The sequence below is a fragment of the Labrus mixtus genome, chromosome 21 (genome assembly GCF_963584025.1).
Source record: "Labrus mixtus chromosome 21, fLabMix1.1, whole genome shotgun sequence".
NCBI classification, from domain to species: domain Eukaryota; kingdom Metazoa; phylum Chordata; class Actinopteri; order Labriformes; family Labridae; genus Labrus; species Labrus mixtus.
In genome coordinates, this window is record NC_083632.1 from 3235039 (window position 1) to 3260749 (window position 25711).

The window sequence follows — 25711 nt, forward strand, 5'->3', positions numbered from 1 at the left end:
AGCAGCAACTTCCGGTGTAAAAAATGAAGCCAATGCGGAAATGCAAAAGCCTGCAGCTCGTCGAGTGTCTGCTTGAGGCTGACTCCAGAGTCACATCCAAACAAAATGCAAAAAAGACGTTTTTACAGCAGAAATGAACATGTTTACAGCCTGGTACCAGAAACAAAATAGGTTAGTTATTGTCATCACTGGCACACTGTACGAGGGGTGATTTAAAAAAAAAATGGCTCTGTTTTGATTGAACAATATGTGTTATAAATAGTTAGGGGCGTAGCTGACATGATTGACAGGTGGGCGGGATGTAACGGTTTGTCAAGAGACTTAAAACCCGCCTCAGCTCCAGCTCTCAACCTGTCGTTAGGTTGACTGAAAGTTAGACTGAGACAGGATTTCCAACATGGCGGCTGCTGCCGATGAGCCTCCAGAGCCCCCCTGCAGGAACAGATGGCTGACATCACTCAGGCTCCGCCCATTAATATTTACAGTCTATGGAATGAAGTCCGAAGCACTTTTCTCCCAGTGTGCAACATTAAGAGTGTAGCTCAGTGTGTGTGAGAGCTTGTGTTCCTGGTGCTAAAGTCAAAAAAATCAAGGAGACCGTTTTGTTCTTCAAATATATAATCTTAGTTCAGTCATACAGATATATACATTGTATAATAAATAATATTTATAAAAACATAACATTTACGATTATAAAATAAAAAGGGAATTATTCACTTTAAAACATTTGTACAAAACTTTGGATATAGCGGGAGGGAGAAGAGGGAACTGAACACAGAAAGGTAAGCCCAGGTAGGGAGGAGGGCTGGGGGGGTCGGGGGGGTGAGGGGGTATCTGTGTAGAACATGACACAAATGCTAAGCTAGGAGAGTCACAAGGAGAGGACAGGCTGTACACTACTTTCGTTGTTGATTATAATGAATAGAGTGCAGGTGGGAGTGTCAGAGCACGCTGTGTGGAAACCTCAATCCATCCACCAAATTTTTATTTTCCCCTTCACTTCGCTTTATCACTGGCAGCCATCATTCGCACACACACACACACACACACTCACTCACTCACACATCTTGCACACATAAATCATCCCAGCTCCTGACGAGGTTTCCCAACCTTCCTCTGTTCTCAGAATCAGAAATCAAGAATCGACATAAACTGGAAGTCAGTTTTCTCAGTCAGTGTACTCGTCAAAGTTTCCTGAAAATCATAACTTTGTAGTTTGTAGTTCTTTAAATATCTTCAAAGTCATAACAGCTTTGCAAGAGTGTTTTTTGTGGTATTAGCTTTTTAGAAACTTCAACTGTCCGAGCAAGGGGAAATATGGATAGAAGGAAGGGAGGGAGTGAAAGCCAATCAAATCCCACACTGCGTTTTCCACACGTCTTCACTCGTCCACTTTTTTTATTTTTTTTAATCGTGATGACGAAAGATTTGTTCAGACAAACAACTCTAAAAATGGGCCTGGTGGATTCATGAAGGCTTAGAATATAAGATCTTCCATGTTGGAAGCATGCTAAAGCTCGAGTTTCATGAATGAAAAAAGCCTCACACTCATGTTGTTGTTCATCGATCGCCCCTATGATTGAATAACATACGACTGTGTTGAGACACATCATGAGAAATTTACAGGTTGATGGTGCCACCGAATGGAGGAACAAAGTCGTCATTCATAAGAACAGCTAGCTTGCGATGAGAATCAATCAATCAATCAACTTTTTATTTGTATAGCGTCAACTCAGACGAAGAGAACTTTGTGGCGTAAACAATGCTCAAATCTGTCCCACCTGGAGCTCTGTCTAACTGAATAGTGCATACATTTGTTAGTTAGTGGAATGAGCATGCTTGTTCACACACATGCTGCATACCTCCAGTCCCAGCCCGATGGTAATATTTCAGAAATGCAGGGCTATAAAATCAGGCTGTAGCATATATCTTCCAGGCTCCCCGGTTGACTGGTGCGGCAGAGTCAGTCAGCAACACTGAGGATTTCATCAGCTCAGTAGTTTTTACAACAACAACAACAACAACAAAAAAAAGACAGGACTATGGCGACTTCCAACACCTGCCTGCTGTTTTCAGTTCAGTTCAGTTCAGTAGTTACAAAGTGATGGTTTCCTGGGGCTGTGTTCAGTTTCACTTCCGACTAAGTGATGGTTGTAGAGGTTGATTTAGTTAAAAAAAAACAAAAGATAAACCAGCCAGATAAGCCGGAGAAGTGAGGTGTTAGTTAGAAGATGCTTTTTGTTCAAAAAGCAAAGAGAGTCTTTTCTTTTTTTTTTACTGCATTAATCTCACAGGTAAAAAGTGTTACTGTACATGCCACAAACATTGTGCTGGCATGGAGGGGGGAAATAAATAAAGACAGGAAGGGAGAAGACGGGGTGGGGATCATGGTCCGATGTAGTGGGGAGAGGAACAAGGGGTAAGTGGCATAATTCTAGCTTCTTCCCACATTTTCTGGTCAGATATTATGGAAATAAAGTGGTTTGGAAGACTGATTCTACAAAAAAAAAACAGGTATAGAAGTATCCATTACTGATGTGCCATTACCCATTAGGGCCTGAGTGTGTGCCGATGAATATGATTTTGTGTTTGGGGAAGTACGGGAGTCGTGCAGGAGTTGGAGGCGGGGAGTTGCGGGGAAGTTTGGGAGGGAAGTAATCGTAGTCCAGCAGTTCTGTTTTTCACTTGCATGTGTGCACGTCGTACACGCGCACACACTCCTGACAGCTGACGTAGCAGCACCAGTGGAAGATGCAGTGACATTTCTCCTTGCGTTTCTCAGTCCGGGTGTTGTGGCCACGGCCGCAGCACAGCAGGTCGCAGCCCTCGATGCCGTGCGACGACACGTTGCAGGCTCGGTCGCGCGTCCCGAACGAGCCGGTCTCGGGGTTGGGCTCGCAGAAGTTGGGCGAGCCCTCGTAGTAGACCAGGTCGCGCTCGGTGGGGTGTTTGAAGAAGTTGTACTTGACTCGTAGCGTCTCAACCCAGCCTCGGGACTCGCGGTGCTTCTCTACCACCATCTCCGAGGCGCTGTCGTACTTGTCCTTCAGGTAGTCGCCCAGCATACGGAAGTCTGGCTGCGCCCACCAACAGGTCTTGACCTCGCAGCTTCCTGACAGGCCGTGGCATTTACAGCGCAGGTGCATGTGGTCCAGGATGGTCTAAAACACACATAGGGCGCTTATGGTCAGTTTGTTGGATTATTTCAAGCCACAATTATTGCTTTAGTACATTTAAAAACATGTACAACTTTTCCTATGGGAATCAAACTCAATACAACATAAAACCAAACTTTCCTATCAGCCTGGCAAGTGTAGTAGCATGTTGTTGGGCTTTATTGTGAAGATTTCATTGTGTCACATTAAATGCCTTTTGCCCAGATATCAATCTGCCTACAGTGCTTAGCGACTGAGTTCATCATGTACAGTCTTCAACTTGATCAGTTCAGATCTCTAAGGCAGAAGCCATGTTTTTCAGCTGATGACCTAAAATCTGAATGTCCGAAGGTTCAATTTTTGGGCTTTTACTGTATGTATTAACCTGTGCATGCCCCCTCTTGGTCGAAACATGCCATAGCTTAGCACAGCTAATCAGGTGACACTCAACTGTACTTAAACCTGGTTATGTTGGGATTCAACTAAATTACTTTCTAGATTCAAATTGCCTTTAGGAAACATTTTAATAAGGGAATAAGTACAGTTGTTCCCCCATTGACCATAAATCTGAGTGAATCATAATGACATGTGGCATCCCGCAAGGTTTAATTCTTGGGCCACTGTTATTCAATGTGTACATGCTCCCTTTATGCACTATAACGTTGCCCATCACGGCAATGTAGGTGACACTCAGATATACTTAAGTCTTTTATTTAGTTTAGATTGAATATGATGCATTTATACATTTATATGTTCTTGTGGAGATATTTCAATCTAGCTTCAGAACACACATTTTCTGGTTAAAGAAACTGATATTGCGGTCACATCACGTTGTTATGCAGACGATACTCTGACTTACTTAACATTATCACAAACTGAATATAGTCCCTGGAATCACTCTTTCAATGTCTAAGGGGAGTTAAATGGATGATGCGATTACATTTCCTTAAATAAAGTGAAGACAACACAGAAATCCTTGTATTTGGCAACAGGACAAAAACAACTCAAATCTATGTGTCACAGCTACGGTAATAAGGTTCTCAGTGGTCTGACTCCCTTCTGAACTGTCTCTGGGCAATCTAAAACCCCAACCACATAATCTAAGGAAATCTAAAGTGCACTCCTATCATATTTTTACATTGCATTCTCTTAGCCAAGAAGCTCTGAGATACTCTTCATTTTAAAAAGCTTTGGAGCCATTAAGTGAGTTTCTAAAGATGTTTGGCTTTTTTGTTGTTGTGTCTTTAAGCTTCCACCTTTCAAGGTCTACAGGCTGTGCAAATCTAAAATAAAAAAAGGCAGAATGGAGGGAGTATTACTTTAATTGACTTCAAATGAGCTGGCCTTAATTTGGTGACTCACTGCTCACAGGGCAGTCAAAGTCATTCACCACCAAGAAAGATCTTTTGGAATTTTATGGTCAGAAATTTACAGGAAATTCAGTTACGCAAACTAACACAACCACTAAAGACCTGCAGAGCCAGCCAAGAAAAACAATATGCCACCGGCTGCAATTTATCTAAGTGTCATGCAGCTGTGAAGTACAGAGGCTCTGTGCAGCAGCTAATTCCCTCTGAAGTCACTGGCTCACACCATGACTGTGCTGCCGCGGGGCGCGTTTTACCTTTGTGTTTTGATTTTGTTGTGCTTTAATTCAACAGCTATATTTAGCTGCAGAATTTCCCCAGCTGCGGCGGAAGGCAGGTGGCTGGGGCACCTCTGGGTGAGGAGTGGGAGAGTGAGGGGGGGGAGCGACTTATGGGTGGATTGGGCTAGTGACATCACACTGTGAGCTTGTCATGCCAACATCAAGTCCCAGAGGCCCTCGGGGCTAAATAAAAGAGCGTGAGAGGGCCAGGTGGATGAGAGTGGAGAGTCCTGACAGTGCTGCCGTTTAGTTCGCTCCTGTGGGCTCTCTCTCACCGGCTGCTCCTGTGTGCTCACATCAAAGACCTGCTTGTTGCCGTGTGGTCCTTCCATTTGCCCCTCAGCGAGCGGCCAGGGAGTCTGTTTTCTCCAAGCAGTGACAGCAGCCAGTGATGTTTTAAGTCAGAGCTGATTTCCTTCTTTTCCCCCTCAACTCACTCTGGTTATTTGACTGGCAGGGAATTTTTCATTGGGATGCAAAGAAAGGTGTGTGTGTGTGTGTGTTGAGGGGGTGCTTAGATGAGTAATTAACCAGTCATTCAAAGTCAAGTAATTTTTAGGTGGAAACCAAGAAATGTGCAGACAAGTTGGATACCAAATCCCTGGCTGTCAAATGAACAATTAGTAACCTCAAACAGCAAAATAACTGAAAACCCTTTTTTTAAATATTTGGAAGACAAGGCAGTGATTGTCCATTGTTTACAGCATCTCAGTACAGTTTTATCCTCAGGCTTCACTTCAAATCACACATTTTGCTGAGGTTATTTAATTTAAGTGAAGCACTTTCATCCTTCTCTTCATTAGATGCTTATGTTCTTATAAACACCTTCATCTTATAACATAAGGTCTCTAATTTACATAATCCTACATGCTTTTATTACAACTAGAGGACCTAAATAAGTTATTATTATAAAATGGGGAGGACTGACATGCAAAGACATCTGACTTTTACACTATCCCTTTTGGATGAACTGGATTAAGGACTGTGAGCCAGGCTTTTGTCACATCAGTGTTGGACCTCACTAATGTTCTTGTGGCTGAATGGGAGCAAATCCCTGCAGCCAGGTTCCAAAATCTTTTGGGATTCTTTCCCAGAAGACTTGAGGCTGTTACAGCAGCAGTTTTGTGTCTGTAGTCCTGGAATTCGACTATCATTTATGGTTGTCATGTCCTGGTGTCAGGCTAATTTGTGCCAGTTAGTGAATTTTAACAGACACTTTTCAGCACATACTGTAGATGTAGATGTAGATGGATGTTGTCTGTTAAAATGTAACCAGGGCGCTGGTGGCGCAATGGTTGGTGCCCAGGTTCGAAACCGGCCTGTGGCTCCTTTCCCGCATGTCATTCCCCACTCTCTCTTTCCCTGATTTCTGACCACTGTCCTATCTCTACAATAAAGGCACAAAACGCCCAAAAATAAATCATTATTTTTTAATTTTTTAAATGTAGTTACCGAGCGTCCTGCCTCGTTGTTGTGTCGGTTCATTGCAGAACGAGCATCTGGACGATTCTCTCTGGCGTCTGCAAACTCCCTGGACACCAACACCCCGAACTCAGCATCCTCGCTGCAGCCGCCCCACTTCCAGCCCTCCCCTGGAGGACCCTTGTGGTGAGAATCACAGCCACACATGGTGGACGTGCCCTCGGCGCAGGAGCGAGTCACCGCAAATGCTACGCCCGCGGAGGCTATAGCGTGGACAAACGCTGACTCTCTGGTTGCTGAAAGAGACAGATGAAGACAGACGGAAAGGAAAGCAGGAAAAAACAGAGGGATAGAGAGAGTCAATCTTTGTAAAACACAGACCAGGTTATTTTTACTACTGCCAACACCCAGACAGAGGTATTGAAAGGGATACCTCTAGGCAGTAACCTTTTAACACAGCATTTAATCTTGAAGAAGGCACATTTATGACCTGCTATTTGCCACTGTTAACAAGAACCCTGTCTTATTTCACAATATATAAACACTAAACAGGGATCACAGCGTTTTTTTCACATGTTCAGCTTTGGCTATGACGAACCTCAGATACAGGACACATGAAGGAGCCTAAAAGCAGAGTCCCTGCAGTGACATCAGCCCATTGTTGTTGTGTCAGTAGGGCCTTATGCTCAGCAGGATCTCGGTGACCTCCTGTCATTCTTGAGGTGTGCTGCTTTGCATCTGGATAGTGTTTCAGGAATGTTGTCACCTCCCTCCCTCCCTCCCTCCCTTCAACCCGTCCCTGTTCAGAGCCCAAGGCCCTGTGGTGAAACCTAGCAGTGTGTCGGCCTGTTTCTTTTTTACACTCAGGGATGGAGTTACACCTCCTTTGAAGGCAACAGCTTATTATGTAACCAGACACCATTGTTTCACAATCACAGCACACTTACCGTAGCTCACCCATTACACTCAGATAACTCTAAACTAGACACAGAAAACACACACACACACACACACACACACAGAGGTATGGGGAGTTATATGTCCTTCTTAAGCAGAAGCTTGGTTTTTCAAGAGAGTTGCATGGTTGGTGATATTCCATGACTTTTTAAAATTTGTATGAACACAACCAGAGGATTTAACCCATTTTTTTTTTTTTTTACCACAATGACAATTAGAGTTAAATAGACCATAAAGAAGGGCATCCTTTACAACATAGCTACCTGTGATTGACAGTTCACAACCATGGAAACCTGAGAAATGCTGTGTTAGGAATCCAATTGTATATTTAATTTATATATATGAAAGCACATTTTTGTTCTAAGCTTAGTTCTTCACCAGCCAAAAGGTTCATCCCGAGTTCTATCACAGTCACATTGGATTACAGATGCACACCCTGTTAATCAAGCAAGTGTTAGCATTAGATAAAAGCTAGCCCCCTACTCCACTTGAGCTGCAACCCTCTTATCCAAATACGATAACTTCTGGCAACAATATACCAAGGTTGCACTGCAAAATGGTAGCCCACAAACTATCAGTTACTTTTATGCCATGTGCATGCAAATGATTGTCAGGGTGAAAGATAAGATGGATCACTATGTTTTTTTGTTACAAAAGTTTTGTAAATCTCTAGTCCATTGACAAATAAACTGTTTTGTATGTTGAGAAATATCTTAAATGGAAACAGCAAAACACTAACAAGACTGTGTATCTTCCTCCGTCATTCTCAGTCAAAGGTTTTGGTCTAAATCAGCAGCGAATCCTTCCATGATTGGATAACACACAGTCCTCAGGTCCGGCATCCCTGCTCGCCCTGGCAAGCCTAGCTGGGCCCTCCACAACAGGGGCCTGTGAGCCCTGGGCCCCTGGAGCTCTGGCTGTTAGCCAAGGCTAGCGCTGCTCCTGCTACCTGCTGGGCCCATCAATCCGCCTTTGTTTCCCTTGTGTCACACTGTATTATCCACACAAAGGGCCCAGCGACTCGCGCCCCCACAGCCCCGCTCTGCCCGGAGCTGGCATTCCCTAAACTCCCTAACCCCACCACCAAACCCCCTCTCTCTCTCTAGCCACCCCTCTGCCAACACCCTGAGCTGAAATCCCATACACCACCACAGGACCTCAACCCCCCACTTCCTCAAGGCATCACCCACCATCGCCAGCAAAAGGTGGCTTGTGCTGGTGGTTGGTAGCTCTTCCCTCCCTTCTTCAAACTTTTCCATTTATCACTCCCAAAGTGAGACAGTTTCTTTCCTTCCCACCTTCCCTCCTACCTTCCTTCCTTTGCACCCTTTTTCCCAAAGTGCACACCCGGGCTAGGTTTTGCAGAGATCCCCTTTCAGCCTGTTTTCATGACAGAGTCAAAAGGGCGTGTGAATGGGGCGTCCGTGGGAGCTGGACTGTGTGAGGCACGCACTGGTCTTCATGCACAGTAGGGGTTGAGCGGAGCCCCCCGGCCCTTTTCTATTGCCCATAATCTCATTTGGCCTCCCTTCTCCCTTTTATTTGACTGAGGAGCTTGGACTGCTCACACTGCCCATTTCTGCCCGGATTCATTCCCCTCTGACATACGGGGTAATTCATTTCCAATCAGAGGCCTCGCTATCAACACACACAAACTTCTACCTTTATAATTTGGCCCTGCAAGGCCTCAAGCAGGACACCTGTGTCTATTGTGTCCCACTGTCAGGTTCAATGGGATTGTTTTTAACGTCGAGATATTTTACAATTAGTATTCTGCATGTGAAGCGTATGATGGATGTCTCCAGTATATCAGCTGTACATGTCAGGTAGTGCTGATAGATTTACCGCACTGACCCTCTTTCATGTAAGAGAGTGTAAACATGGTGGGGCAAACTGGAAAAAAAAAGAAAGAAGTAGCTGACTCTGAAGACAAATGTGATATTGAAGGTTAAGATGGATGGAAGTTGAATGTGTCAGTGCTTGTACCTGTGCTCATTTCTCACAGCAGCCAGGAAAGGTGTATATTATTGTAATTGCCCTAGTTAAGCGTTTGTCAGCAGAGGCCCAGAGAACAGGCAGTGCTAAGCCTGAGGGGGGGAAACTGTTTAATGCTATGTTTTGTAACAGCTTGCAATAGCCTTGGCTATACAACCTACTTTTTAGAGGTTGGGTGTTGTTTGGCAGCGATCATTTATACAATCATTTAGTTCATACTGCAAGCCTCAAATGATCCACATATTCACATTGTTACAAAACAGAGCTATAAAGACAATACCTTATAAATATGTTACCTTTATCCAGCACAGGGCCAAAGATTGCCAGGTTGTCCTTGATAGTCGTACAGTTCCATCGACGGCCCCTGAACTGGTGTTGGCATTCCTGGATTCCCAGCTTGACACCTTCTGCAACACTAGGCATGATCTCTATGTAGTTACGGCAGAAACGCAGCTGCTTGGGGACAAGCCCAGGAATAGAGCCACATAGGATGGGTTGGGATCCCAGTGATGAGTACTGCTGTCCAAGGGCTAGGGACCTGTGACAAAAGAAAAGAAAAGGGAAAGCACCATTAAGCATGATCTTCTAGATATCTCTTCACCTGTACAAAGGACTGGTTTTGTAAAAGTACGAAAAACTGCAATTGGAGTATCCAAAGGGACAACCATGGGTATATCCAGAGGGACACCAGGCCAAGGTGAACAATGTATTTGTACCTTCTTTGAGTTCAAATAGCTTTTCACAACAGCTTTATAGGTTTGCTAGCTACAATAAATCACCACAGCTAAACTCAGAATTTAACTGAGCGTTTCATCTTCACACAAAAAAAGTTTTTGTTCCTTTTGCCTATTTTGACAATGTTTCTTTTCAGACAGAGTTTTGTAAAGCTGCTTGTATTTAGAGAACATTACCATTTGAGATCTTAATCTTATTTTGTTCAATTGAAAAATGTTTTGTAGGGAAAAAAAGGATTTTTGCGTTTATCGTATTTTATCGTTTAATAAAAGTGTATACCCAGCCATGGTGCTTTTACAATTTAAAGTTTTTATTGTGAAACTGCTTGCCCCAAAACACAAATTTCTGACCTCTGTGAAAGAAACCCTTAAATAGTAGAGATGGTGACCTTTCAGGGAGGCTTGCAATGTAAAAAGAAAATGCATCTGTATCCATTGATCTCAGTTAACTTTAGTTGTACCACTTTGACAGCACAGTGATTCATACTCAAGTGCTTTATTGACTTATCTGTTTAATAAAGTTTATATTAACTTCTGTTTATTTTGTATCTTTTTTTTCCCCCAGGAAACACGGGATAAAGGTCCCACTTCAGGGCAAGGATACGAGCTATTAATACTGACTTCCAAAGTGTTCCCACTTTTACACATATCTGCTGATCTAACAGATAACACATGAGAACCTGTCTGCTCAGTTTGGGAAAAGCCCCCTCACTATTTCAAACACATGAAAACACCTGTCACACCAGAACCTTTATTAATTTGTGGTTTTGTCTCTGTAGCTGATTTTTTAAGAATGACAGTGTATACAGCTGAGCTCGCTGCTGATGGATGAAAACAGCATATCTGAATCAATCTGCCTCATCAGAAGGCTCAAGGAGATGTGCCTAAACAAGGATTAATCATCACAATAAGACAGCCAAGATCAGCTTGTGATGCCAGGAACCATTATAGTTTCACCCAGGTAATTAATTTTAATTGCTTTTTATTTCTCTTGAAATAAAGTAAGAGAGAGACGACGTGTTTGCCATGCCTGTGTTTTAACATGCTTTTTGTGATGACAAGCTCCAACACAACTTTAAAGTTTCTTCCAGAAGCTCATGCAATTACTGCAAGATGTCAGACTCCAATTTATTTATTAAAGTTATTATCTTTGGGAAAAAACATGCTTCTGTACAGGCCTTCATTCTTAAGGAATGATGGCTTGACAATGTGATTTGGGTGTTTACAGGGTTTGGAAGGTGTACTGACAGTTCACATTTTAACATAAAGAGCTCTACCAGACTATCCAGTACTTAGCCGAGTCTGGGCCGACAACATGGCGCTGGAGGCCATGAGAGGATCATGGAGGACAATTGACGTTGATCAGATCAGAGCGCCACTCAGGATGACCTCAGGACCCCCGCAGGGCGCAACCCAATCACAGCAGCCACTGACTCTGACAGATGAGTGCAGCACAGTGCCCCACCCCAACACAAAAGTCAAAGCATTGAAGTCACAGGGAAAAAATCCCCCCTTAGATAGGTTCACAGCTCATGTGCGCTTTTGCTTTCTGCATATCTAAGCCCTGCCCCCACCTAAAACAACCCATCAACCCTCCCATACACACTGTTTTTGATCTCAGGTGAGCATTGTTACAGCAGGATCACAGGTATCAAGGTTTGGGGCTTTCGCATAGAGACATGGCTGAGTTTGTTTTGCTTTTACAGCTGGTTTAATGGATGATGATCACATAAGCAGCTCTAAGCCACTTGTTTTGTTGTCATGAGCTTTCTGACTCACACTCGTACAAAACAAACAAGGCTCAAGTTTCAGTATGAAATCCTGTCTGATCACAGCCCCTCGATGACATGATGCTTACAATTACCATGAAACAGCTAGCCAAGTGCTATTTGATTCTATTATTCCACATATTTATAACTTTTCTTTAAACACAGGAAGCAAGGGAAGAACTTGTTACAGATGAGATTGGCATTTGCCTAATGGGTCAAATGTGAGAACATTCAAATAAAATGAATGCTATGACAAACTAAGATTGGCCATAAATCCTGTGCATTATGTGGAAGGGACAAGGATTTCAGTTTTGAATAGTTTATGTTGAAGTTGCCATGATAAAAACGGATGATGGATTTTTTATTACACATTTCCCGCACTCATTATTACCTATATACTACAAATACTGTACATAAAGACGGACAGACAGACAGGTAGGTATTGGAATACAGGTAATAATGAGTGATAAAAATATTCCAACATCCATTTCTATCATGGAAACGTTGATAATTTAAACTATTCAAAATTTTCAAACACCACCGAGCAAAAGGAAAATGATCTTTTTATATCCAACTGTTTTGCCAAACTTGATGTTCCCATGCAGATTTAGTAAAATTAAGAGCTCATCAATCTCTATAAATGTTTTTGTCATGAGTTTACCCAAGCAGAGGCAGCCCCTTAGCTTATCTGCCAGCCCCAATACCGCCAACATCACTGAGTTCAAGTGTTGCTGACTTCACTCCGTCTGGTGACTGGGTGACTAAGGACCTTAATTACACTGTCTGCTTGCTTGGTTGCTGCCCATTAATCTCTCAGTCATGGGATTGAGCAGGGTGCATGATGCCATGCGTCAAGCTTGGATCTTAACCCTGATGTCACAAGCTCCCCAACAACATCTCTCAATCAATTCAAAGGAAAATCTCTCCATTTCAATTTAGTCCAAGATAACTGTGTTTCGACTTTTGTGCCATATTTAAAGTTCTATCCAGGCCAGCTAAGCTGTTTGCCCACAAACCGAATTTGGGATTTCTGATGGAATCAATTATCTAACCGCATGAGACTTTGTGGTGGACACAGCATTTTTAGACTACACACTGTGGATCTGCCAGCCAATTTGTCTTTGTTTGCGAAGGATGTGCCTCGCTTGATCCTTATGGACAGATGAGATGAAAGGGATATCTTTTTTGGCTAGGTGCTAATGAGAGTCTTAACCCTGAGGGGTTATGAGGCGTATCGTGCAAACAGACACACACGCAGACTCATGCATGCAGACCACATGTGTGCCATGCTGATCCTGCCCGCTCTGCCTCACTTCTCGGAAGCCACGAGCAACGTGTCTCAACCAAGTGAGGGAGCAGCAGACGCAGAGACCTCCACAGAGGCAGAATGCCGGGGGAATCTGCTGCAGGGGACGAGACAAGCAACAGAGCAGCAGTGAGCGGCAGGGCTTGGCAGGTGCATGTTCAGGCAGGTTGTTATGGGGCCTCTACTGGCCTGGAGGGGTTTACGGCTTGGTTGGGGGTTTTCTCTGTATCCTAACTGGTCTGATGTGAAAGTATGACGGGCCGCTTGAAACCACAGAAATGAAGCGGAGGAAACAAAGGGATTCCACCACACACCTTGCAGAAGAAGGGAAATACACGTAATCAAGACTATACTGTCAACATAAACTTTTAATTCAATCACTCCCAAGTCACTTCTGTAATCTCTGCTCTTCGGTTTGAAGTGACAGGGGTTGTTACCCTTTTTGCATCTCTCAGTTTTTGTTTTGGCTCAGTCAGTAGGTGAGTCAAAGACCCTTGCACTGTTAGAAATATGTTGCAGCTGCTGTTGTGGGAGGTCTGTATTGCAGGGGTCAGTGTGAAGCACATGTCTTCACACAGATGAGCTTTCTTTGTGTGACAGCCTCCTATGTCCAGAGGCACAAAAACCACCAGGTGACCCATGAACCTGTTGAACACATGACATCTGACCTCACCGCCTTTAGCCTGATGACCTACAGAAACAGTTGGAAGTTCATGACCAGGGTCTATTAGCAAATCTATGTGCAAGTATCCACTTTAATCACATAAAAGGCTTAATCAGGCGCCTGCTCGTACTCGGATTCAACAATAAAAATAAATCTGATCAAAACTACTTAAGGTTGCTTATGTTTGGGAGTGGACAATGCAGTAAGGAAGTTTATATGGGGAAAACAAACACTCTTTATATCCTGACCCTAACCATATTATAATATAGTATAATAGATTTAGATTCTGAAATTGGCCTCTATTGTGCAATGTGCATGCATACCTTTCACATAGATGCACATGAAACGAAAGCACTCCTAATTTCAGGTATAATGGTGATAATAGCTTTATTATATGATATTTAAGATACTTCATGTACAGAAGCATAGACATAGCTCCAGTTAAGACACTTTTTTTACTTTTATTTTAATTTCATTTTTGATTAACATTGCTAATCCTTTACCCTCCTTCTTGTTCACCTTGTGCGCTGTACCACCAAAAAATGTTTCTTTTTAGGTACATGTATCTTTTCTGTTGTTCTTTCATATTGTTTTGTATAATTTAAAAAATAAATAAATTAATAAAAACATTTTTTTTTTAAAGTAAGCAAACAAAATATAACACGTCACTTCCGGCCGCCATATTTCTTTAGAACGCGCATATCATATTTCATCGTATCACTTGTCTGTGATGTAGAAAATTAAGTACTTTTTGTTCTACTTGGAAAACCGAAGAAGAACATTTAATTGTCTGGGGAAGTCCTCAAAGCAGACGTGAGTCTTCTCAAACTTTTTTTTGTCAAAATGATAATCCTTTTAGTTTCATAATCTTATATTTGGAAATGCTTAGTCATCGCTAGCCTATGATTAGCTACAGCCGACGTATTTAGCTGGCTGAGTGAGGAATGATGCAAAATTGTGACCCCGCCATGACAGCTGGGTATAAAGTATGTTTTCCTTACCTTTAGTAATTCCTATTTTTGTGGTTATACAAAACTTGCTATGGCTAACAGTGTCTTTTTTTTCTATTCTAATTTTACCGTAAAAATGCGCTCTGTGTTGTTGCTATGGTTACTTCTCCATTGTGCTCTCGACGGAAGTGGAACGTCATTAACTCTAATATGCGCGTCACTGATAGTAAACATGAACCAGAGCTGCTTTTGGAGGAGATATAGATAGAAAAACTACATAAAGGTATCTTTCTGGGTTTAAAGAAAGGGTAAAGTTTACCTGGCAATACAACAAAGTCCAAATACTACAATACAATTCCTGCATTTTAAATGTTATTGAATAAAAATACTTATCAGTAAAACAAACTAACTGATAATAAGCAAAAAGGCACAATTACTGCTTTTTGGCTGTAGTTTACAATTAGATTAACAGGTGTGCAATAAATTCACGTTTTAATGTTTAGGTATAGCTACTAGTCATAGGCTAACATATTGATAAAAAAATAAACATGCTTTGTATGTGAAATCATCATCGTCAAGGTGACTTTAGCTGTTAAATCTTTGTTGAGGAGTATAAACGTACGTGTGAAAGAGCCCATATTCTGCCCTTTTTGGGGTTTGTATATTTAATCTATGTACCTACTTTTGTACGTTCACAATAGCTAAAGTTCTAAAAAAGTGTCTGTTTTCATGTACTGCTCCTCCTTGCTCCCTCTACGCTCTGAGTCCGTCAGCTGCACTCTGTTGAGCCCACACTGTTAGACCCCACGTGGGCCAAGTCTGCTCTGATTGGTCTGCTGATCCGCTCTGTCGTTATTGGTCAGTTGCTCAGCACGCTTCTCGGAAATTTCAACAGGAGCTGCAGGGCTTGCCACAACGGGCCAATGGGCTTAGATCAGTGATCTCACACTGACAATGACGCCGCACTGACAAGTTTTTATCGAGGGGGGCTAGAACCGAGCGTTACATGCAGCTAATGCTACAGCTAACAGGAGGACGTAGGAGAAGCCGCGTTTTCACAGACTTTGAATTTTTGCACATAGATGTGCCTAAACATGCACAGGACACTTGGAAAACACACTAAAGGGCATATAAAACCAGAAAAAGCATAATATGGGACTTTTAAGTCTCAACCACTGATTTTAGCTGCAATTATAAGAATTGAATTGGCAAAATAATAGCAAGTTGTAAATGGTTCTTTTTTTTTACAGGGAGTTGGCTGTGTTACTGATTTAACCTTAAGTTAATAAAATGCATTCTGTAATTTTTAACTCAGAACAAATTGTAATGTTAAAAAGGCACCTAAAGTTCAAGAGTGAAGTAGAGAGAAAAATTCACAAGATCGTAGAGAGCCTGTCACAATACATCCCTGTGTGCTTCAATCCCTCGGCAATGTTCAAAGACTCATGGAAAGTAGCATGCATGTGTGATTAGTAGATTGAAGTTCAAGGTTGTGTTGCTACTTGTAAGTTCCTACTTCTAATAAGGTTGTCCTTGGGTATGAAGTGTGATGCCTTATTAACCTCTCTGTGCAAACATTATTAAAGTGTAAATTGACTTGCCCTTGTTGCAGGACTTGCTGAAAACTGCTGACATATTATGATATAAGAATCCTTTCTGTTTCATCACAAGCTGGGCAACTCTCCAGGCTAGTGCTTTCAGGTCAACAAGAGGCTTGGGGCCGATGATGTATTCAGCTACACTGACTTTGGGAATTACAAATAATACGTCATAGTGTGGCCCACCACTTGCCCAGCTGTTACACTCTGGTAAATTTGCTGCAGACAAAGCAGCTTCAAACTGTGAAGTATTGTATAAACAAACTTGAAAAACTTTGTGATGACAAAGAAAACTACATCTTCCCCTGAATATATGTGGCTATATCAGCCCTATAATAACAGTCAAATGTTACATTAGTTGGTCAGTGATGCAAATAATTTAAATCCCGGTAAATCATTATTATAAATGAATTAATACTGTGCTCTATTTTTTAAGTGAATCTTAAAGATCTTTGTGTGTTATCTTCGATGAAACTTGTTGTGAATTGTGGTAATAGCATTAATTTATTTCTGTCCTTTGATTTGCAATTGTTCTAAAAAGTTTTTCCCTCTGTTGCCAGGGGTCTTTTATTTTATTTCCAGCCATAGTAACTGTTTACCTGCAACACTAACATAACATGAACAAGGAAAACATTTTCAAACACATGTGAGGTGGGTCTGTTTTTCCTGGGAATTTTGCCTACAACACCCAGTTTATAGTCCTTCAAAAGCAGATGCTTTCATGTTTGCCTAAAAGCTCAGTAATTTATTTTAACCTCATTTGGCAACTAGTATATAAAGAAAACTTATTGAGATTATAACTTCAAAGATACAACTAAATAAAGTCAGTAAGGCCTTTGAAATGATTGCGCCTTTACAAACAGATATGATTCTTCCCTCAGATTTGATGAAATGCTCTTGTATTCCTGTTTGCTGTAGTGATTATTGACAGTGTTCTCAGCCATGTCTGAACAAGTTAACTTATTTCATTAAAGTGAAATGAGTGTTATCTTATGCTGGGTTTGTGCCTGAAGCACTGACACCCAAGTGTGTTCTGTCACTTCCTCAGTGAGAGCCATGCTCCTGAAAACTCCTGCAGTAACAAACTAGGGGAATACTGTTTGCATTAAACTCTAATCTACCTCTAATTTACCTCTATATGTTGACGCCGCAGCTCAACTTGTCAGATATGCCTGGAGGGCATCATGTTGCTGAATGAGGCCCTAGCAGAGCAGTCAGAGACGTACATTGAAAACATTGCCATCACGATTTCATGTCTAAATCCCACAGTCCCTCAACAGAGTCTGTAGAGAGATAAAGACACTCAAAAGAGAGTAAGTGGGCCAAGGAAAGTTGCCGGCTTTGCCCGAGGATGGGACTTTTCCTTGTGGAGGGTGGAATGCAAAAGCTCCTGTCTGTGTTTTGTTGTCTTCTCTTTTTCTTTGGCACACTTTTGATTTGTAGTCCAACAGCTCCTGGCTGATCAGATAAAAAAAGACAGGACCCCTGAAAAATGTTCCAACCTGTTCCTATTTTCTAACTCTTCCTCCCCTCCTCTTAACTCTCTACAGACTGTAGAAGAGTGTGTGGAGTTGGGACAAGAAGCCCCTGCAGTCACATGTACGCAGACGTGAAGAGGGAAACTGAACAGGGTGTAAACTTGTGAACCTGCCTGTCAGGAAGTGAATGCACACAAGCGCACAAGAGAGTACAAGGCACTGACAAATGCATGTCAGACTGCGCGCTTGGTGCCTTGGTCTGTTGTAGGTGGACACAACAGAGTCTGGGGCTGTTGGCTTGAAAGGACAGAGCTTGTTTGAATGAGAGTCTTGAGAGACTGTGTGAATGAACCACAACTCAAACAGTGCATTGTTCCCCCGCCTCTGCTCATTAGGGGCAGCTTGTTGGCACCGCTGCTTGAATTGTCAGCTGTAATGCATCCTATGCAAATCATAACTCGTAATGGATTGTCTGGAATCTGTCTGGAATTTTAACACCGAATTGCTGTTGACTTTCTCATGCCTGGTCGATTTCACAAAACCTTTAAAAAAATCTTATTGTTTCTGGATAATCCTGGTTGATAAAGCTTGCCTGTCTGCAAACATTTCACCCACAGTACTGCTGATAGACCACACTAGCTAATTTACCTAGTAAGAACAACCTGACTGTCCTGATCTTTTTAACAAGCTGACGTGCCTGTTTTTGTCTCTCCCCTCTTTACTTTTTTACCCCACAGTTGGGCTGGGTTTTGTTACAAAAAAAAAAAAGATTTGCAGCACTTCTTTCTAGCATGCTGCAGGCATTGTACGTCAAGGCACAGAATCTATATTTGGAGTTGTTCAATATAATTAATTTTGATTAAGATACACATTTTTCAAATTTAATACAACCTTTTTGGTAAAAGTTATATTTTAGTGACCAGTGTTGCTTTGATAAATTACCTTTTGAGATGTTTGTTAACTTTAGTTAAACAGAAATGATCTTAAACCAAAACTGAGCTTACCTGCTGCTAATGTTGTTTTAGTTTTCTACAAGGAGCTGAATTATGTCCAGAGGTACAATCATCTCCTTTTCAGACAGATCTGCTAATTTAACACTCAATATGCAGTTTTATATTCAAAATCTGCATTCTTCTTTGTGTATGGTGGAGCTTGGTTGGTCGCTACAAATGATAGTTGTTTTTTCCCCACAGTATTTTTCATTCACAGATGCTCAGTGATATTCTGCTCTTTCTTCCCACACTGCATTGCTTGGCAGTTCTCTTGACCTGGTCAGTACCCTGAGGGCTCTGACTGACTACAGGTTGCACAGGTGTGATCAGTACATCTTTGTCACTGACCCTGTGTGACAGAGAAATAGCTTTCTGCTAATAATTAACCTCTGCAACAAGCAATGCAGGTGAAATTAGGCAGGTAATGAAGACTTTAAATCTTGTGTGTTTGTGCCTCCACACGTGTCCCCTAATGATCTCTTTGCCCCCGGCCGTTGCACTTTTCCCTTTGAGGAACTGTCCTGGCCTGTGTTTTAGTGCTGCTAATAGCTGAGCACTGGGGGGACTTTGTCATTTCCTACAACAGCACATTGCATGTCCTTTGATGGTTAGTGAAGATTAGGACTCGCCTTTGCTGCTTTGAAATACCACTCTCCTTTGAACCTCTCACCTTGCTTGGATTTGACTTGTAATGTCATCCCACATGCTTGTGGCTTGAAAACAGTCTTCTAATGTTGTGAAGTAATGTGTTGGATCAGCAAATGAAGGTCAGTAACGGACATTACAAGTCCAGTTAAAACTGGTACATTGTTGGTCGTCGTGGTAAGCTACGTTGTTTAAAAAAAAGAAGGCTTTGGTTTTTATTTTGGATTCAATTTGTCTTTTATATGTTGAGATATTATAATTAAAATGAATGCATCAAATACTCCTAAAAGAAAGAGGATAAAAAATAATCTGATCTACCTGCATGCTCACTCTGCCTGTGAATTCTTGGAGAAGATTATTCCAGAAGCTAAAACTAACATCTAGTTGCTCAAGAGGTCAGCAATGACAATGACACGCCGAGCTTCTACCTCCAAAACTCTCTCTTGGACTTGTTCTACTCTGTAAGTGAGATAGTCCATGCTTACCAATGTACCAGTTTATTTACATTACATTACGGACGTTACATCCAAAGAAATCTGGAATTTTTTATTAACGTTAAGTTAACACTTGTATCATTTAGTGGAATGTCTTCAGGGAAATGCAAGAAACACCTCAGAGTGAGAAAAGAATATGTGACCCATCAACGTTTAGCTAACTTTATTTGTAGTTTTTACATAACATATAGTGGATAAACAAACAAGGAATAATCCTGACCAAGGATAAGGTAACATATTACATAGTCCAGGTTTTTTTGGGAGTGAAATCCCTCCATATATTCCTTGTTCTCTGTGGATGTGACTCTGTTGGGACATTTCGCTCAGGCTTTAGCCCAAAATTGCCTTTGACCCTGGCCCTACGGCGGCCCTCAGCCATTCATAATGGAACCCTGAAGTTTCTTATGAATGACATTCTTCTGGACTTTCCTGCTCTTTTCTCTACCGTCCACTGCAGTGTGGAGAATAATACCCAAACATCCTTGATCTTTTCACACAAGGCGGCAGGCAGAGGATTTTCCCGCAGTAAGAGTCATTTAAGTGAGCCCTTTTGCCAGTGGTAGGGGTTTTGGGGTTGAAGATTGGAGGTGGGGGGGTGTCACAGTCAGATAATGACATTCCTGAGACCCAGAGATGGACTCTAGAGCCCCGTGTAAGCTGCTCAGGTTGAACTGGAAATTTCTGACTATAGACTATGTACTGCGGTAAGCCCAGATATGGCTTGCCGAGAGACCTTAGAGGTGTGCTGATGAATGTGACGGTGATCCCCAAAACTCTCACAAGTAGTGCTTCAAACTGAATATTGGATTTTAAGTCAGAAAGTATCTTTAATTGGTTTTAATTACAAGTGCAATAATGTCTTTGAGATTGTTATTCCGCTGCTTGTTTGAACTAAAACTCAGTCAGACTGCCAGACTTTTCGCTTGAGTGGAGTTTTTTCATAACCCTGTTTAGGTGTTCTTATCTTAAAATCTAATGGTTAATGTATGGCATTATTTAAAGCCTCTCAAGATGCTGACATTTTCCATGCAAAGGTTTCTTTTTTTCTGTCTCACTTTCTTTCCAGCCTTCCCATGTTTTTCGATTTAAATTCCCAATTTTTTGTTGGAAAAGCAGAATTCAGCTGAGGTGGCGTTACATGAAATTACAGCGAGCCCTAAAAGAATTGTAAATCAGGTGTACAGTGTCTCTTCTTTCTATTGCTGATTTAACAGCAGTGATGATAACGAGGGATAAAGAGTATAACAGTTATCGGATTTAAAAATACTTTTTGCTTTGTAGTGTGAGCTAAACCGATAATGGCCTCTAATGCTTGATGGCTGGTATTGGAGTAAATTTAGCTGAAGGTAATTCCTCGATGAAAGTGACTGTCATCATTCACTTACTATCAGTGCTGTTTACATAAGCAACATTAAATCTCTGCTGGCTGACAGAGTTGCTTAAGATGCTCTGAAAAAAAAGCTGCGTTAAACCACACAGGCTTAATATAAAACCAGCCGGGTCTCTTAATTATCAAGAATATTCTGTGATATTTGTTGATATTACTCAATTTAGAAACACAGGTTTTAAAGGTTGAACAAAAACACAGCAATCAGTCTAACAACGGATACTCTCTCATTGTCTTACCACACAGAAAGGATGGTGTTGACAGATAATTGGGCAGGGATATTATGGGACCTGTGGATTATTTGTGACCACAACATAGCTTGAAGCTGTCAGGAATTCCCTCAAACCTTTATTTTGAACAAAACAATAGTTTCCCAAACATTCTTGCATTTCAAGAAGGCAATTCACTACTCTGTCTCGCCTCTCTAAACCCTGCCACTTAACTTGGTATGTCTTTTCTTTCTGCTGCACCTCATCCTCATCCATGCATATGTGCATATTACTTGAGTTATTTATGCTCTGTTTTGTTTTCAACACCCCATCTTGTAAAAGCAAGGCTGCCAGGCATAAAGCAGTCAAAAGTCCTATTCCCTCCAACCCGTCCCACCTTGGCTGGAGAATTTATGGCCGAGTCATCGCCCCTGAGACAGAAGTTGAGAGGAGCCTGCCTGGGCCCTACGCTGAAACTCGGCACCCTCCCGTTTGACGCACCACCTCATTTTGTCTCATTTTGGACGTGTTCGACACCGCGGGGCGATGCCCGTGACAGCGCTGTTTGACATCCATTCCTCAGCACCTGCCCAGTCACCTGGAGCTATTCGGCTCTGCTTTTCATCTCTCCCCTCCTCCCAGTAACCCCTCACCCTGCCTACACTTCAAAATTTGTTAGCCAAATCAAAGGTGGAGTGCATTGTTAGGGTTCGAACATTACACCAGTGTCATGTAAGCTCCTTGAACAGAACAGCTGCAGGTAATTCTCACAGAGGGGAGAGAGAGAAAGAGAGAGAGAGAGAGAGAGTCCCAGGCTCTTTGTCGCTGTTGTCTGATGGTTCCTGCTGAAGCCAGGAGTGAGTGTAAAGTCCTCTTTGCCATTAACACTTCAGCCCTGTGGCCTGTGTGCTTGGCAGCCGCCTGCTCTGTAAATGAAACCAGAAGATGCTAGCGGTTTGGACAGCACCACGGTGGGACCACATGCTAGTTGGGCTACTAAAAGTGCAGTAGCTCTGACAAGTATTGTGTCATGAGCCAAAAGAGCTTTGTCATACGCCTACACCGATATCTCCGAAATAAAGCTTTACGTTACAAAAGAGGACCAGGAGCCATGAGGTCAGCTGCATGTAGCTGAATTTCTAATGAGATAGACCTCTAAATTTCACTTGCTGATGCCAAAAGCGATCTGGGATAATTTAGCAAAGAATAAAAACCCTGCGGCACCTTAAACATATTGTCTCCTGACAAATCCGTGGTGGAGGGGGTGAATAGTGTGTACAAAAGAAAAAATTATATGCTTAAGTGTTTTGCAGCAAACCAAAAGATTAATTTAATATCAGCTGATACCACATGGAAGACCACAAATTTGTCATATTTTGTGCGCAACTTTGTCAGTGGCAATGATTTAGCATGTCAAGTCATACATAGAAAAAAAAGAGCCAAAACATTTCAGATTCAATTCACGGCTTGTTTTGGGGGCCGGCGGCCTGAATGTTGAACACTGGCACACAATAGCAAACAAAACAAGATGACGCTGATCTCATAAGTCATGATCATTGGACTTCCTAAGATGCTCTTAAAATTGATTATGCTTTAGAAAAAGAGTTTTTAATGGGTAACATCAGTGTTGTCGTTGTCTCAGAGCGATATCCATAATTTCTTAAATAATGAACTGACTTACTCTTTTTTTGTTTAAATGCCTTACAAGTCCTCACAGTGCTGTCAACACTTCACACAAACCCCTCGCTCCTGTATTCCCCCTTTAATTCAATAAAAAACTCCATGTTCTTCACCATTGAATGTTTTTTTTTTTAACTTAAATTTTACCCTTTTTGCATCACAACATACTCCAATATGATAAATGGACCTGAGTGTGGAGGGGAAAAGAACGGCGAGCCTTTTCCGTTACACTAGTATTTGAGGTTAAGATTCTTTGGACTGGGCCGGAGAACAATTTTTCCACGCAGTCAACTGAAAGTGCACATTCTGCCCTCTCAAAAAATCATCATTTGACCGAAAAAAAGACTCTTTCTCTGTTTTTGCCTCTATAGGGTTCTGATGCCGAAACTGCTGGATTTTGTACTCACCACCAGATGGGATAGCCTCCAAGCACCCGTGAGCTGGACAACCACACACACATCAAATATCCAATCAGATACAAATCCATGAGGTAAGTCTTGTAAGTGTGTGAGAGGGTAAATGGATCAATACATGTAGAACTCCCAGCAGGCGATGAAAAAAGAGTTTTCCAGGAAGAGGAGCTTAAGAGCCGCTTGATTAGGAAGATTAAAATTGATATTGAAAAAAAAATCTTCCTGCTGTTTTCCCCCCTTCTTAGAGTCGGGCCAGGAAAGTGTGTCTGTCTCCTAGTAGTTAAGAGAATAAGTGTCTCTTACACACATGCACACACGCTCCTACCCGTCCTCTTCTTCCCTCCCTCTCTCTGAGGTTCTTCCCTAAGGTAGATATCTTTTGCCTCTCTCTCTCTACTTTTTTCTCCCTCAGGATGCCTCATCCACAGGCCCAATATTAAAGGGGGGGGGGGGGGGGGGGTGAGGAGAGCAGAGGAGGGAGGGAGGGGGGGGTGAGGTTTGGAGATGTCAGCTGGCAAGCCAATCACAGGAGATGGCCTTAGGTTACGAAAAAAAAATTATTATTCGTTCCCATCTGTCAATCACACGCCACCCCCTGGTAATGTGGAAAAGAAAGGAAAGAGTGAAAAGAGGGAGGGAGGGAAATGAGAGAGGGAGGGACACACGGAGAAGGTAGAGTAGAGTTGTTACTCAACTTGTTTCATCCGCGATCATTGAAAAATTCCCCAAAGTGGCTGCAGGTAGTTGAAAGGATGAAGGCCGGCTCCTCTGCAGAAGAAGCCTTACGGGTTCACACACGCTGTTGACACATTGATTTTTTAGGGGTTGTGCCCTGACTAATTGATCCGGATATACGCGCATACACCGCACTCGCACATACGTCAACACGCGCAAAAATCTCCGTCCAACTCACAGGGACATTTACAGTGAATTTTCTAAATTGTTGTCCGCCCACCCCAACAGGGGAGGACATAAAAGGGGACACAATAAAGCCATAAACTGCAGTGGTGGCTTGGCCAGGCATGCAGGGGTTATATGCTTCAGCGGCCCAAAGGCGACACATTTTACATCAATACTATTGTCATTCTGATGGGGCTGTGGGGCGAGCAGCAGTGGGACAGGGGGCGGGAGGAGGGGAGGACAGAGAGAGATAGAGAGTGAAGGAGGAGGGTGGGACACTTGCGATGGACTTAGCCTGAAGTAACCATGCATTTGATTCACACACAAGGAAACTGATCAGGGCGAATACAAACAGGACACCAGGCGGAGATCAAACAGAGTTGGTTGTAATGATGGCAATCTCTTTTTAGAAGTATTGTCTCAAAGGATTATCAGTCGCTAATCGTGGTAAAGATTACAGCCTAGCACGTAAGCGCTGCTCAAGGTATTTTGGAGGATAGATAAATGAAAACTTGGCATCACAGAAAATAGCTTTTTATTGAACGTCAGGACCCGGTTTGCCGTTAGATTTCTGCCACACTCCCCTAAATGACTGATGCTGTCAGTGGAAACATGTAATATAAGTCAGAGAGAAAGAGATTTCACTCTTTTGTGACCTTAAAAAATTTAGTTTAAAAATATATTTTAAGGTGAACTGTTGGAGTAGGTTTGAAGATTTTTTCCTGAAAAACTAATTTTAAATGTGAGTCAATACTTATTAAAAGTACAAGTACGAGTCATTAGACCAGATGGGTAACATGATAGATTTCACAACAGATTTAGTGTTTGCAGCCATATGGAAGCCAGCTTTTCTGAGGACTGTTTCCAAGAAAGAAAAGGTCGTAATAGGTTCAGTGACACAGTAAGACATGTTTTATTGATTCCATTTTGATTTAATATTGTAGCAACAAAAAATTGAATGAAACAATCTCAGTTGCCTTTTGAGATGCGTTTTAATATATACTAGAGCTGGGCAAACAAGAGAGCAAACAATGTCCTGTTTTCTATTTTGATTATTAGTAATATTTAGCACTCAATCATTTCAGTACCCTGTAAAGACAGAAGGCTTAAGAAAACAAAGGGTTCACTTGTCAAACTTTTGATAATAGTTATTATTAAACATGCATCATAGATGTCGTACCAGTCATCTTTGCAGTCACAAGCTGAGCTTCTGCTAACGGTGTCCCCTAAGTTTTTATCGAGGTCTAGACTAGTACAATGTGATTATCCAATGGGGTATCTACCAGGAGCCCACAGAGTTCTCCTCTTCCCCAAA

At 42.1% G+C, this 25711-nt stretch overlaps 1 protein-coding gene and 1 long non-coding RNA gene across 3 annotated transcripts in view; both read right to left on the reverse strand.

Annotated features, from left to right (window-relative positions):
- LOC132955552 (uncharacterized) overlaps positions 1 to 25711 on the reverse strand; it is a 735720-nt gene that overhangs the window by 286347 nt on the left and 423662 nt on the right. The window lies entirely within an intron of this gene.
- Positions 1745 to 23894, reverse strand: wnt3 (wingless-type MMTV integration site family, member 3). Its single transcript, XM_061028701.1, has 4 exons — positions 23491 to 23894; positions 9474 to 9715; positions 6256 to 6521; positions 1745 to 3161 (listed from the first exon to the last, which is right to left on the reverse strand). The coding sequence occupies exons 1-4, from the start codon at positions 23568 to 23570 to the stop codon at positions 2682 to 2684; spliced, it is 1068 nt and encodes a 355-aa protein (XP_060884684.1). The 5' UTR covers positions 23571 to 23894; the 3' UTR covers positions 1745 to 2681.